The sequence below is a fragment of the Xenopus tropicalis genome, chromosome 2, assembly GCF_000004195.4.
Source record: "Xenopus tropicalis strain Nigerian chromosome 2, UCB_Xtro_10.0, whole genome shotgun sequence".
Classification (NCBI taxonomy): Eukaryota; Metazoa; Chordata; class Amphibia; order Anura; family Pipidae; genus Xenopus; species Xenopus tropicalis.
In genome coordinates, this window is record NC_030678.2 from 108,789,843 (window position 1) to 108,805,749 (window position 15,907).

General features: G+C 37.3%; 1 protein-coding gene across 2 annotated transcripts in view; it reads right to left on the reverse strand.

Annotated features, from left to right (window-relative positions):
• Nucleotides 1-1,545: 1,545 nt before the first annotated feature.
• Nucleotides 1,546-15,907, reverse strand: part of sh3rf3 (SH3 domain containing ring finger 3) — a 229,431-nt gene continuing 215,069 nt past the window's right edge. For both annotated transcript variants that reach the window (XM_031897003.1, XM_002937660.5), the window contains 2 exons: nucleotides 7,285-7,622; nucleotides 1,546-2,371 (listed from right to left, as the gene is read on the reverse strand). In XM_031897003.1, coding sequence (XP_031752863.1) covers nucleotides 2,203-2,371; nucleotides 7,285-7,622 — 507 coding nt within the window. In that variant the 3' untranslated portion in view covers nucleotides 1,546-2,202. The remainder of the gene's footprint in view (nucleotides 2,372-7,284; nucleotides 7,623-15,907) is intronic.

Consider the following 15,907-nt stretch of genomic DNA (forward strand, 5'->3'; position numbering starts at 1 on the left):
AAGGGTTTTAAAGGATAAACTAAACCTGTATTTTGGTGAATAAAAATAAAGTTGCACCTCTGTTAATCAAGAAGTTGGTTTCTATTTTAAAGTTAATGCTGTGCAATTATATATGTGGAAACCTGTTATCCAGAAATCTCTGAATTACAGAAAGGCCATCTCCCAAGAAGACCATTTTAAACAAACTAATCAAGCATAAAATAGTTTTAAAAAAATATCTTTTTCATTGCAACAATAATAAAACTGGTGCAAGTACCTGTGAGTAGCATCAAGGCAGCTGATTTTGTGTCCATTTCACCCTTTGCAGTTGCACTTGCATCATAAATAACCCGGTATGTGTGTGCATACCCAGACAGATGCAATTACAAACACAAGTAAATAATGGATGCTTTAATCACAGTAACATAAGTGAATGATAAGAAAAACCAAACCCAGCCCCATGCACCTGATGAATCTCTCCGCTGTGTATGGGACAGAACACGTGCGCATGTAAACTCCTTGCACAGGACATATTTCTCCTTGACCTGTTCCAGTGTTAGGGAAATAAAACTGCCGATAAATTATAATCCCTAATACATTCAACCAGATGTTTAAAAACAGCTGTAGGGCCACAGATCCCCAGAACATTTTACATCATGCACTTTAATGGCCATTGGGGATGATAAATATTAATGTAGCTGCAGTGCACTTAAAGGTCATCTGTTTCCAGCAAGGTTTTTTTCTATTGTGAAATCCACTCATGTCATAGCTCTAACAGGGTGGAATTTCTCCATGAACCATGCTAGCATATTTCATTTTTTTCTAACATTTGGTGCTCAATTTGCTGTATTTATTGCACTGGCTTGTCCGGGGACAGCTATATTTGACTTGTTGGTCACTTACGAAAATACCCTGGAGATGTATTTTATCTTGGAAAAGAAAAAAAGGTGCTTTCTATTATTTCAGGATCTTTACACTCCTACTGAAAATTATATATAAATGGCAATGCATATTTATAACCAGTAGATACTTTTGAAGAAAGACTGGATTGTCACAGTAACAAAGAATTTTCAAGTGGGCTCCAGCCTGAATCTTACAGCCCCCCGAGTAATTAGGGACAATAAGTGGTGTAGTGAATTCTCCTTATAGTATTCTATACTTACTATACTTATACTTATATTTTTAGCAGCTTTTGTTACAATTTTGGGGTGGTCCCTATGTGTTCCAGTCCGACACGGTTCAGACCAATTATTGCCACTAAGCCCTCTTTCATTATACAAACAAATGTATTTTTCTAATGAAGAGTTAATATGAAAGTCACAGCACTTAATGATTCGGTTGGTACAAGTTGTACTTTACAACAGCTTGCAGGGTCTCAATTTCATATCAGTCCTGTGTAGAAATTATTAGATTTAGTTATTTGTGAAGATTCCTATTTGAGCCACCAAGTATACAATGGAGTATGAGGCATAGCCAAGACTCTCTGCTGTAAACATAGCCACTGCAAAGGTCTTAATCAAAATAACCGAAACAGTTTACAATGGATAAAAACACCAGATAAGAAAATACAATGTAATATTCTATAGTGTAGTCAAGGACAAATAATTAAATATATTATCTCCCAAAACAGACATCACACAAACAAATGTAGTTAGTCCCCACTATGTTTATATAAACTGTTGCAGACTGCAAGACAATGAGAAAACCAGTTAGTTTGCTGTTTCTGAATTACCATGTCCATCAAAAGAAAGTCTGCAGTACAATACATGACTTATTTATAACCTGTCCATTCTCCCTATTCCTTCTTGCATAGGCAAGTAATAAGAACACTGCAGTTTAGACAAATAAGTTAGGGTAGAATATACATAAAACATTTCATTCGTCATCAATATATTATTGTTAGCAAACAGCATCAAAATGGGAATCCTCTCAGCCACTGATTGTAAGAGGAAGGCACTACTTTTCCACCCAGTCCCATCTTAGTGAAGGACATTTATATCACTGCATTTCTTCAGGTGTAGGAATCGAGGGTCCAAGCCCATCTTTGGAAGTCAAAATGAAAACAATAAAGCACCCCTTTTGTTTGTTGACTTGTGCTCTAGGAACATCTCTTACATCACCAGCACATTACAAGATTTTCCAATCAGGCGATTACAGTTTCATGTTGGTGCCTTCTCTTTTGTTTTGTATTAGAAGCCATACAATTACTTTTGAGAGCAGCCATCAGAAACTCTCTACAAAGCTTCCAGGGAAAAGTCCTGTCCTTCCATTTCTTTGCAAAGTGCCTTTATACCAACCATCTTCTCGTTTTTTGTGAACAAAAACAATGTCTCCCTCTTTCAGCTCAATTTCTGCTTCACTTTGAGGTGGGTATGGCACAACAACCCGATACCTGAAACAAGTAAAAATTATATTAGAAGTATAGAATGTTTAATCATTTTGTAAATTGTAACATATTGCTCTACATTACATTTAGGACATTAGCGTGGAGGCATAGTATCTTAAATGACTGAGATCTGGGGTTTTCAAATCACCCTACCATGATTGTAGGACTGCTTCAATTCAAAAGTGCCATGGAGGGCCAAACTCTGCTCAGGGCCCCTTGTACATCATAACAAGGTTACAGATACAGGAAAAAATGCTGTATCAACCAGTCAGCAATAGTTCCAAGAATATCTAGGACTCAATTTTAACTGGCATTTAGGCTGCACTCTCATCTTCTTGCACTTCTCCAGGCCCAGGCGCTCAGCCCCACAGTCTGGGAACCACTGCCTAAGGCTGTTATCCCACAGGTTAGAAACCAGTGCCTTAAGGCAACGTCAGACCTGATGTACAGTCCACTTCTCTCTGCCTGCATTCTGTAGGTGGAACTGACTTTGCCCTCAAGGCAAAGTCAGTTTGGAAGCCACTGCCTTTAAGGTTATTAACATTTAAACATTTAAAATTCATTAGTAGCATTGTTTTTTCCACCAATGTGGATTTGTTAACTTAGTTATCATCAAACAAAAGGTACTACAGAGAAACGGGGGAACATAAACATTTTGCGTGAATAGGAAGCTCCCACAAGTCCACCTGCATTCATAAAAAATATATTCATATTAACTGTTAGATGATGCAGAGTCAACTCAGATACGTTATTTCTAGATGTTACAAACGAATGCTTGAACTCCATATCAGAGTAACCACTCTGCATATGATAAAAATCAATTCCAAGACATTTTGCAGTAAATCTTTTACATCACAAGTATCCAATGGTCAAAAGTAAAAATCAACACTGGTGGTATCATATTAAGTAATATTTACAGTTTTTAAAACCTGCCAGATAATATCTGACGTGTTAGTCATGTATATAAATTGTGCCAGGAAAATGAATTCTCCCTAAGGAATGAAATGCAGTAACATGAAGGCTTGTTGATCAAGAGAACTGCATACAGAAGCTAATATTTCCCTTTAATATGCAGAGCTCAAAGTGTGGTCACTAACCTCCAGGAACACCACCAAATCCCTTGTACAGTATGTGGGATTCCTTTGATATTCTCTAATTTAATCATATATTCCTTTTTAAAAATGGCTGCTGCTGTGTAATTAATTCTCCATGAATTTAAATAGCTACAATTCATCAGAGGGAAATATTGTCAGTAACCTGAAGAAAGTGTCACATGGTTACTTTTGTTGATTGCTGCACCTCCTATGGCAGAGCAGGGGCTGGGCTAAAGGAAATAGCCGTGAATACTGTACATAAAAGACAGCCTCAGTTGTCTGTATTATATATCTGCAGTTCTGGCAATGGAAGACAAGGCAGTGTGAAGATGTCTGAGGAGGAGCCAGCCTAGTGATCTGCTTCTATTGCTGGCTCTCAGGATAGATCCTCAGTTTCAAATCCCTATGGTAGCCCCTTGTGATTCTGAACAAGTCACATAATCTCCTGGTATCCTAACATACTTAGAGTGCCCCCAAAGGCTTTGCTGATTTCCATAGTTCCTCAACACAGGACAAAAGCACCATGAGTACCATGAGAGTAATACATTCATTTCTTCTCCTCTATCTCACTGTGGAGTTGCTATAGCTGTGTAAGGGTTGTGCTACAAACTTCAGACCTTTACACAGCAAACACTTTTGATTGATAAACAATAAACTGAGCAGAAATTAGCATCAATTACAGGGTTAAAATTAAGAGTTGTGTATTTTTTACAGTAAATAATGCTTATAATACAGTTAACCTGCTTTAGAATATATGAAGCCAATCCATGTTATTACGGCAAGAATTCATGATGCACTTCAAAAGTTCCAAACCATAGGTTTGTGCATATGGTTGAGAAGTCAGATCTAATGTGCATTTGTGCCCATAAAACTTATTTGCATCAGTGATTTCCTGTAACTGAGAACTAATTAATTATTAACTAGTCATGTGCGTATAATGCAAAATATAGAAATGAGCAGTTCTGGCAGTGTCTGTAGAAAACAGATTTCTGTGTGTTATTTCTTCATTTAAAGGAAGGTCTTAAGGTGGTATTTCTATACGCAGTTACATCTATCTGTGTACCCAGCTAAAATATGTAAAGTAGAGTGCCTGACCACCCCGCTGCATTGTAATGATAGGTACATACAGTAGATAGATGCATTTCTGTGACCCCTAGTTCAGGTTCAGGATGGAGGCCTTTGAAGAAGTTAAAAGTTGCCGTACACTTAATTGTACATACCGTATATACTCGAGTATAAGCCGATCCGAATATAAGCCGAGGTACCTAATTTTACCTAAGAAAACTGGAAAAACTTATTGACTCGAGTATAAGCCTAGGGAGGGAAATGCAGCAGCTAGTGCTAAGTTTCAATAATCAAAATAAATACCAATAAAATTACATTAATTGAGACATCGGTGGGGTATATGTTTTTAAATATGTATTTCAAAGAAAAACAGTAAACTAGTTCTGTAAGCGGAGAAGAGGGTCAACAAAAACAATATGAGTACTACCCCACGCTCATTGCACATTGGCAAACTGGCAGCTGGCCCAGTCCCGGAAGACACGTAAGGGGAAATAAGTATTGCGACTGGGAGCGGGCCAGGGCACTGGAGGGTCTGGTTGCGGTTGGCCTAATTTGCACCCAAAGGACAGAAGGTGCTAATCTGGAGGGACCCATGGCACCTGACTCGAGTATAAGCCGAGGGTCACTTTTTCAGCACATTTTGGGTGCTGAAAAACTAGGCTTATACTCGAGTATATACAGTAATTTAACTGTACATAATTTTTTTTAATTATTATTTGCTTTTGTGTTCTGGCTCATTTAACTGTCTCCTAATATACAATATATTCAAAAGTAGAAATGACATTGATTTGTTGTTGCCATGGATATTTGCAAAGTTTAATTCAATGGGAAATAATCAGTTATATTACCTTTGAACCATGCAGCAATTGTGTATTCTGTTCATTGTCTGCAAGAGCCCCGCCAGCCTATCACCCACAAAGCCCTTTCACACATCTTACAGAAAGTACCCCTTAATACAGTAGGACTAAAGACTAAAATATATTTAGGATTTTATCCATCTTAATAGAAATGAACACAATGTTCTCACCTTTGTGACTTGAATAATAAACCACAATAGATCTGTAATGACTTTGTACATTATGAATAAAATCTGCCCTTAAACAAGTGTTATTCTAAATTAGAAATAGCCTTTCAGAAAAACAGTAAATGTGTCTGTGGCAAATAGCATTTGTACATAATATACAATGTTCTATTTTGAATCCAGAGCACATAAAAATATTTCTACATTTTCTATTGAGACATGAATAGAACATAATTATATGCTTGTCACAAAAGAAATTTTTTCTTCTTTAGTACACCCTAATATAAGCACAGAACATGCTCAAGAAACAGACAGAGCAAAACTTTTAAATAAGAATAACTATTCACTCAAGGCTTGTCAATAACACCATTAAGTGATCATTAAACCCCATAAACGTTCTACACTTCAGTAGTTCAATGCAAGTTGGTGCAAAAAGAGCATTTCACTTAAAATTGGCAGTCAAGCAATTAAGATTCATAAGTGTTATTGCATTGCAAAGCCAGACTGCTTGTTATGGGTTACTAAACTCTGTTTAGAGCAAAATGCAACAGTTACTTTATTATAATATTAATGCCTTAGACTATGATGGTTGGAATTTGGGTTATGCAATTGGAGCAAAAAGTGGGCGGCTGATTCTTCCCACAGGTACTTGCTTATAGTAATCAATAAAATTTAACAAGTATATCATAGAAGTGTCAAGGTTGTGGCCTTCAGGATGACTCGATCCTACTGTCAGGGCAATGGTCACCAGGAAAGGTACAGTAAGTAAGAATTGAGGAGGAAGCAGGATCTGGTCAACTGGCAGGACAGGTAAAACTGGAAGTAAGATGGCCTTTGCTCTTTATAAAGGTACAGACAGGTCAGACAAAGTATATGCAGGAAAGGTTTGTGCTGATGCAGGCATGAGAGGGAAGGTAAGTGCTGCTGGTACTGGCAGGATTAATGTTTAGGCATGCCTATTCTATAGCCTAAGGGTCCAGTGTAATCAGGGGCTCATCTAGCTTTTATTATTGCTTCTCTTTCCGAATCTTTAAATATTTATTTGTACTGGGTCCTGTCGGGTGCACCTGGGAGTAAGCACGCATGTGCCTTGCATCCCTTCTTCTCCCAGGTGCCCCGCGCCGGACCCAGCGCAAACAAAAATAAATATTTAAAGATTTGGAAAGAGAAAATAGAAATAATAATTGGAAAAAAAAGCTAGATTGGCCCCTGATCACACTGGACCTCTAGGCATGCAAGTGACGCATGCCTTGCCATACTCTTGCTTTGCCTGCTAACTGTGCTGTGTATCTCCAGGTGGGAATAGCCTAGAAGGGGAAAGTGTGGAAAGCATCATTAAGGGGCCTCTGGAAGTATTGGTAGCAAGAAAAAAGGGCAAAATCCAAGGAGAGACAACAGAAGGGCCAAGCAAATATCAAGCCCAGGCACAGTTTAGAATAGAGGCATGGGGCAATTTAAGGAATGCATAGAGGAAATGGGTAAATGGACGTAAGACCAAGGCATTCGTACAATGGGGATTTACATAAGTAAAGTCTGTGCCCAACATAGCATCCTCACTGGACCCACATCATCCCTGTGCCCTCAAACCAACACTTACTTCCTGGTGTGAATAAATGAATTAAAGACACCAGTAAATCTACAAAAAAAAATATTCGTCTTGTTTTTGAAATGTTACTTTGGTATCACTTCATTCTCACTGTACATTAACCTCAAACCTATTTACAGTTTTAAAAACCTACCTCTCCCTGAATAAAGTTTTGGGCTCAGGTCGGACAGCAATCATTGCAGAAACAGGTTGTCTTACTGGTGAAGGAAATGAGAAATTAAGATCTAAAGAGCCAGTTTTTCTGTGCAAGGGATGCATTCCCATCGCTCCTTGCATTTCACTTTCAAGCGGACACGATCCTGCCCTGCCATGGCTGTTCATAGAGGACAGCTCCAGTCCCACCGCTCCTTGTATCATTCCTTCTACCACAACCTGAGGGTCATGAGTTGGCGAGATGGAGGGTGGAGATCGAGATTTCTTTTTTGCAGAAGCTCCAACTAACAATTTCAGAAGTCCACTCTTCTTCTCTCTCTGTAGAAACAAATAAAGCATTCAGATTCTTGCATTCAGCTTGACCTTTGATGTACTTTTGTTTAATAGAATGAAAATATGTTAATTACTTAATATTATTATGGAAATACTCTTATCCTCATCAAGTCATACTGTAATTAATTTTTAAATCACACTGTTCTAGAAAGGTATCCATTATTGTGGCTGATCCTTTACATCCTTTCTATAACTTTTTTTTTTTACTACAAGTGCTGGACCGGGGTGTCTGGTGCCCACCAGGGCTGTCACCTCAGGGGCCACTCCAGTCACAAACCTTCCAACTAAGGGAGGCCCTGTAGGGCTGCACTTACTTGATTAGCTGGGCTTCCCTGCTCTCAGTAAGCTGCAGACTTGGGAAGGGATGGAGGGAGATCCTGTGCCTGCATGTTTTTTTCCTCTACACACTGTTCCTTTTCTCACTGAAGTCTAAGTCCTGGTAGAGCCACACATGGGTGAAATTAGAACTCCATAAACAGGCCATAAGCTGCAGAATCGCTCTAAAGGACTCAAATTGGCAGCTTAAATCTACCCAAGTATGGCCACCTTTAACCTTTCCTCCTATTACAGCAAAGAACTGCAGGCCTTCAAGCTCCTGCCCTGACTTCTGAAGCCTGCAGCTCACTGACAAATAGGGGGGCCTGGCTAATAAGTGCAGCACAGTTAGAATGTCCGCCCTGATGGTGGCCCTTGTAGTGGAACTAAGTTGCTGGGGGCCTACACTGTATATTGCCACCTGGAAAACAATATCAGAGTATCTGTGCTCAGTCATCTATGTTGTACAACAGTTTTATTCCTCCAGCTGTAAGACTTTTACATTTAAATTTCTTTGTAGGGTCCTATATGGAACCCTTGTGGGTTTCTGTTCTTGTCTCTTTAGAGATTATACTGTACATAGGCATATAGCCTGTTTTTATGTAAACATATTGGAATTTGTATACTGTATTTGCACAGTAATAGATGCACTTTATAATAGCTCATAAGGATGTTATTGTATAAAACAGAAACAAAAATGAGCATAATATGGTTAATATTTACAAGTATGGGATCCGTTATCTGGAAACCCATTATCTGAATTACAGAAAAGCCCATAGACTACATTATAAACAAATAATTCTGCTTTTAAAAAATTATTTCCTTTTTCTCTGTAATAATACAACACTATAACAGAGATGCTAGGATATGATTAATCCTCATTAGAGTCAAAACAATCCTATTGGGTTTAATTAATCTTTAAATTATTTTTTAGTAGACTTAAGGTATGGAGATTCAAATTATGGAAAGATCCCTTATCCAGAAAAGCCCAGGTTTTGAGCATTCTGGATAATAGGTCCCATACTTGTACTGTGGTGACACACTGGAAAAGTGAAATTGCATTGCTTTTTTTGCACATTAACTGTTGCTTTGTATACTACATTGTTCCTTTCACTATCTGCTGTAATATGTGTAATGTGTTTTCTTTTCTGGGGCCAGAGAAAAAATGGTGTACATTATGTATTGTGGTGACACAAGTGGGTTGCTTTTTTTTTTACACATTATTGCTGCTCTATTCACCTTTTGTTGTAATATGTGTTGTGTATTGTGTATTGAACCAATTTTGTTTGTGTTTTCCTATGCATTTGAGAAGACAATAAAACCTGAATCTGAACAAGTCAAGGGGTTATAATTTGGTAGCTGACAAACCCTTCTCCTAGCACCACTGCCAGTGATATTACACCCATGTCATTATCCTGAGCACTGCAACAATAATCCAGGACTTCACAGTTTTTTAATCAAATAATTAATAATTACATAAAGGTGTTTCTCCTCCTTTAGGATATTATGCTTTTTATGTGTTATGGTATTACCTTTAATTCAGATAGTATAAGCAGTGACCATGATGATCAACCTGACAAGAAGCACACTTAGCAAGTGCTTCCTTCCTTCCATACACTCTGGCATTATAAACCCAAAACTACCAGTAGTGCACTTGGTGTTCTGTGCTATACGTTATAAGAAAATATGGTTGGAGCTTATATAAGATCTAAAACAGCATCCTTCCAATGCACATTTAAAATAAAAGAGGCAATGGGGAAAGTTGTTATGAGATAATATAGTGTTATCTTTACATTTATAGAACACAGTGCACAAACCAAAGATAGAGTTATAAACAACATATTGGTAATCACCCTTCGATATAGGAACAGCTTTTGATTCTCTGCAGTTGATTTTCTACCATTTTCAGCCCTAATTACATATTAATAATCTGGAGTAAATCAATTGGATTCTGACATTGATTCCTAAAAAAAAACCCAATGTAATTTACTATATGATAGGGAATTTCTTTAGAATCTCCAGATATTCTCTAACTAACTCAGAATGAAATTCTCAGCCTTGCATATTAATGGCTGTCATGTGATACTGGGTATCATCTTCATAGCTAGAAGCCTAGTAATTACTTTAGCATTTTAAATAAAAACAATATCCAAACCAAGGCCTGGTGGAATAACAACATTTAGGTTTGCAGCATTTTAAATTAAAACCAAGTGATTTATACTAAAGAGATTCTATATCTGAAATGGAAGCCTGCCAACATTTCATCGGAAGTTGTTCTATTAGCTGCAATCATAGGGAATTTAATTGAAAGCTCATGACAGTGCCTTTTGTACTCAGGGCAATCATTACAATTCAACATTCTAATAAGGCAAAAAGAATGGGAAATTTTTAGAAAAACTTTCATCATTTAGAGACCAATCGAATAAGATAAAAGGTGCCAGTAAAAGAAAAGAAATGAGTCGCATTTTTGATTCTTTAAAGATGTTCTTTGCATATAAATCTCAGAATAGTTAGTGGACCTTAGGCTTACCAAGATCCCAAAAGGAGAAAGACCTCACCATTGCAGAGACACAAAAGAGACTTTACCAGCAGGCACACTTTCTACTAATGTTTATGGCCCATGGGGTGTTTTGACAGGTTCAGTGCTCACATGGAAAACAGAGGCAGTCAAAATGTGTAGAATCAACTGTAAACACCCCTCTTAGATATGGGATATGCTGATATCTACATACACTAGTGATGACAAGAGGTCTCTGCTCTATTAGCATGTTCTATTAATAGAGCATTTACCATGCTTTGCTATGGCAAGCAGAGACAGGCAATATCGGACATTTTGGCCACTGATGTATTCTGCCTGAGCAGTGGGGGCTAATACACTTAATGTACCATAAGACTTGCAAGAATCACTGCGAGTAGTGCCTGCAGTGTAGATAATAATTCCAAATCACGCCATGCCAGACAGTGCTTCACATTGGAGAGCAATTGCCAGTTCCTACCATTATTTCATTATTTCCATGGCTCTCTAGGATATAAATTATTTCTTAAACAGCAGATAGAGGCAAGCAGTATTACTCTCACATAACAGTGAAAAGTGAAAACTCTATGTATAGCTCAATGGGACCACAATCAGGAAACTGTTTCATTATTATATGCTAATTTGATGGGATATCTAAAGGAAAAGGTAATTTGTCTTTGTGAAATGTTTCACTGATGACTGTTGATGTTTTAAGGACATGTAAACCCTACATTTTTCTACCATGTATATAAGTTGGGCACATCTCCCCCACCCAAACCACACCATTTGTATTACATATATCCCCTCTGTTTGCCGGCTCCATCACATATTCCTAAAACAAATAACAGCTTGCACCCGGCAGCCATTTTCCCTTTCACACATTTTCAGTGATATTTACATCTGCAATTCATGCAACTCATGTTCATGCAATGAGCAATGCAAAATTACACAGGCAGAACTTACTTTGATAAAAATTCCTGCTTGAGTTGTGCCCTGTTAAACAGTTAAACTGAGCTCAGGACAGGGGGTTAAGAGAAAAACATGTTTCTTCAGCAGAGTGCACAGCTAGAGCAGAGTTTTTATGGAAACCAGCAGTGCCATCTCTCTGTTGGCTGCTAGCATGTGTTTGGTAACCTGAGTTGAGAGGAACTGAGCATGCTCAGTTGCCAAGAGCCAAAGTAAATTCCTTAGGGAGGGGGCTGAGTGAGTTACAGGAGGAGAAGGAATCCCAGGTGATTAAGGGGATGCTGCAGCCTTACTATTAACCTTTGAACAGCAGGTGTGGCAGGTATTTAAAGATTCCAAAGAGGCTGTTTATACGTCTGTTAAAATGGCATATGATACAAGAGCAATAGGGTTTCTGAAAGTCAACTGAAGTGACTGGATAGGCATACTGAAACCCCTACACACCAAAGAAGGGGCATTTTATTTCTATTATATGTGGGCTTTATATGCATTTTTTTAAACAGAAGAGCATGAAATACAGACAGCTAATATCACCAGCAGATTTTTGGTTACCAAAAAGATGTATTGGATTGTGGTTTAAAGGGGTAAAATAAAATCTGCAATATTAATGAAAAAAGACAGTAGCTGCCTTTCTGCAAAGATTTAAACCGATTTCTTCCATTGTAAAAAGTCCATTGCAGATGCTATGATAATAGATTTATTCTTTTCTTCTTGCCCTTATACAGGAAAAGGGTTAATATTTGTGATATTTTCTGGTATAATTTCTGTACCACTCATTGTGTATAGCATTACTTCAGCACTCGTTTCTGGGGAGCACAGAACTCAAATTAAAACCACAATAATCCTTTTGCATTACTGAAAGGAGATGAGCATGCCTTAGCTTAGCATTTGGTTTTGTAGATGCTCAAAGTGTTATATTCATGCATTTGCTCCAACTAGTGATATATTGTTGTGGATTCAAATTTAGTACATGCATGGGACTAATGATTTGGATACTTTAAGGCCGCTGAAAAATAGCTTAAACATTGATTAAGTCCTATAGGATGTTTTACCTCCAGTAATGAGTAATTATATTTTAGTTGGGATCAAGTACATTCTACTGTTTTATTATTACAGTGAAAAAGGTTAATTCATGTTTAAAAATGTGATTATCTGATTAAAATGTTGAGAGAGAGAGCCGTTTTGTAATTTGAAGCTTTCTAAACAATGGGTTTCCTGTGAATCCCATATTTGTACCCCATTTAGGTGGCTCATATTAGTGATATTTAAAACCTCTGAAAACGCTGGAAACTAGTATTTACAAAGTAATACAAATACATCCATCAAAGTTATATGAATGCCAAAGTAGTTGTTAATGTAGTGATGGAAACTCAGACTAGTAATATGTTACTGCATACTACAAGCTTTTCTGTTACTATTTTTACAGCTCTAAAAAGTAAATCTTTGCAAACATAGTAAAGATAAATCCCATATATTTGCAATCAATTTTTATAACAGCGAAGAGATATGATAACCTGTAACACAGGTATACGTACAGGTCTGCAGCTGTACACATATACTCATATTATAACTTTGTGATTACTAAAATTGAACAATCAAATGGATATATCATGAATGTAAATAAAATGTTTCATAAAATATTCTAAAGCATTCCATAATGTAAAAATGTCTAATATGCATTTCTAGTAAAAGGTAATACTCTCAGTAGGTAATATTTGTAAGTTATAACAGGTTCCTATTGCCCCTGTAAGGCATGCAAGGGTGGCATGGGGATCAAAGGGGTTAATGTTGTTTTGTTGAAATTAGGAATGACCAGTGGAATCATATGGGCCATTAAATACACTTCCAAAATAAAATGCTACCTGCAGGATGTTGCAGTCTGGGGCACTGTTTGCTGGGGAACAACTAATCTCCTGGGCAACACTATTATACCCCAATTATAAAATATAAGGTCACTTTGTTTGCATGAGGATACTGACTTATTACTTTAATATAGCTTACACCAAGGTGACTTCTTCCCCTCACGGTTTGAAAGTAGGTCCATCCTTTTTGTACAATAAGCAACCTCATACACTGGCATGCTAAAGTCCAATAACTAATTGTGCCACTGTAGCTGATCTAAATATTTGCAGAGATATTCACTTTAGTGCCTATTTGTTGGCTGTGTGAAATGAACACACTGGCACATTTGATGACAGATGTCTCTATGGTTTTTTTTTTAATACAAAGTTTATGCAACGTTATGTCACAAACAATATATACATAAAAGAATTCCTATCCTCATTCTGTGCCCTGCATAAGCATAACCCACTTGACAGAGCTGGCAGGTGGCAGACTGGCCCACACATCAGATGTGACATTTGCAGCAGGTGAATTGAAGGCAAACGACAGCATGACAGACGTATGAGGCATTTAGGAGCCGACCACAGAGCAGCCAGCATGACTTAAATACATAACCTTCAGGGCTCTCTGCCTTTAGCTGTATAACAAAGCAAGGCACGCCATCTAATTGCATGAGTGCTGCAAGCTCATTAGTGCAATTTGCTTTGTGTATATTTTCACAAGTTTTACACTGTAAATATATTTTTTGAATTGGCAAGATTAACACAGTTCAATAAATAGTGAGAACGATAGTATTTCTATTTAGGAATCAAGGAAAAAAATGTTCTTTTCCTTGGAATGTTTGCAGAGGCTGTAGATGAGAAATTCGCCCCCAACTGAAATTGCTAAAGGCCCATGTGAATCACACAGATCTAAACCCCTCTTAGAAAAATATTCTCTTTTCCTTCTCTTCTCTTACTGCACTTCACTCTTCTCTCCAGCCTTCCTCTAAACATTTGCTCTCTCCCTAATCCTTTTTCACACCTTTTTTACTCATCTTCCTGTCCTCTCTAGCACATTATTTAATCCCATTTCTTCTATGCACCCACTTCCCATCTATTAAATATTTTCTTTTTATTACCCAGTTTCTCCAACCATCTTCCCTTCTCCTATGCTCTTTTCACCCCACTATTCCATACATTTTTTCTCCTTTATCCTGACTCTCTTATTAACTCAGTCTTTAAGTATTGTGTACCCCTTTACTGACTGCCTCTAAATTCTCGTATTTCTCTTCTTCTGATTGTTTTGATATTCATGTATCGTAATTGGGATTATAATCCCTGCCACATTTCCTTTTTTAGTGCTTTTTTAGCTGTAATTTATCCAGTCCCTGCCAGAAGCATTCTGATTAGGAGTGCTCCGCTTCGTGGTAAAAGTAAAGATTGCGGCCCCCATGGGTACAACTGCAGCACTCCGGCATGGTGCGTAGTGATGCGCTGCTGATATGTGACATCAGTTACATGTGACTTCCTCCTTGGTCCCCTTTTCTTTTCCTGCACGTTGATGATCTTTCATCTGGTCCATTCTACTACAGGAATGGGATCTGTTAAGCGGAAACCCCTTATCCATTATAACCAAATAATTCTAATTTTTAAAAATGATTTCCTTTTTCTCTGTAATAATAAAACAGTACCTTGTACTTGTTGAAAAATAAATTGATTAAATCCATACTGGAGGCAAAAAATCCTATTAGGTTTATTTGATGTTTAGCAAACTTAAGGTATAGAGATCCAAATTATATAAAGATTCCTTATCTGGAAACCCCAGGACCCAAGCATTTTTTATGATAGATCCTATTTATCATTATTCTACATCCTTTCCTATAGGCCATGTTCTCTCTTATACTTGCATACTGTCATGCTTCTGCTTGCTAGACAGTTTGTCACCTTTCATTGCAACTAGGCATGTAACTCACTCATTTTGTAACCCCCACCCTGTTTTCCAAATACAAACACTTTAACATTCTGAAAAACAAGACTGGACTAGAGGAAACAATGTTACTTGCCATTTACTATTCATAAATGCTAAAAAGAGAACAACAGTCAAGAGAGATGCATATCAAAAATATCTTGAAAATAAAATATTTTACATTGAAATTAGATTTTTAGTTATTTAGTTTCTTAATTAGTCAAAGACAGAAAACAGGACAAAGCAATTGATTTTCCTATCTCATAAACAGGGCTCACTTTAATTATGATGTTTTGTAATTCACTACTAATCCCCACGCACTGCATTACAGGAAATAATGAATGAATTGCAATTAAATGCTACCATACTAAATATGTCCATGTATCTCAGAGAGAATGACAAGGCTTTAATACATTGGTTTTATGGTGTTCTCTGCACAGATGTAGACAATGAAGACAAGTGAGCTGGGCATCAATATGAGGGAATTTGTTCTAAGCACATATTCATTTTTAAGAACGTTAGTCTTAAAATAAAAAGAAAATACAAAATACATTAAACCATTTGATTCAGTAAAAAAAACCCCCACAAAGGCCACATTTGCGTGACATATAGCAAAATTGTATGCAAGCCACAATAGCACTGATTTAAGGAACTTTAGAATTCTCCTCTCACTGCTGTGACAGTA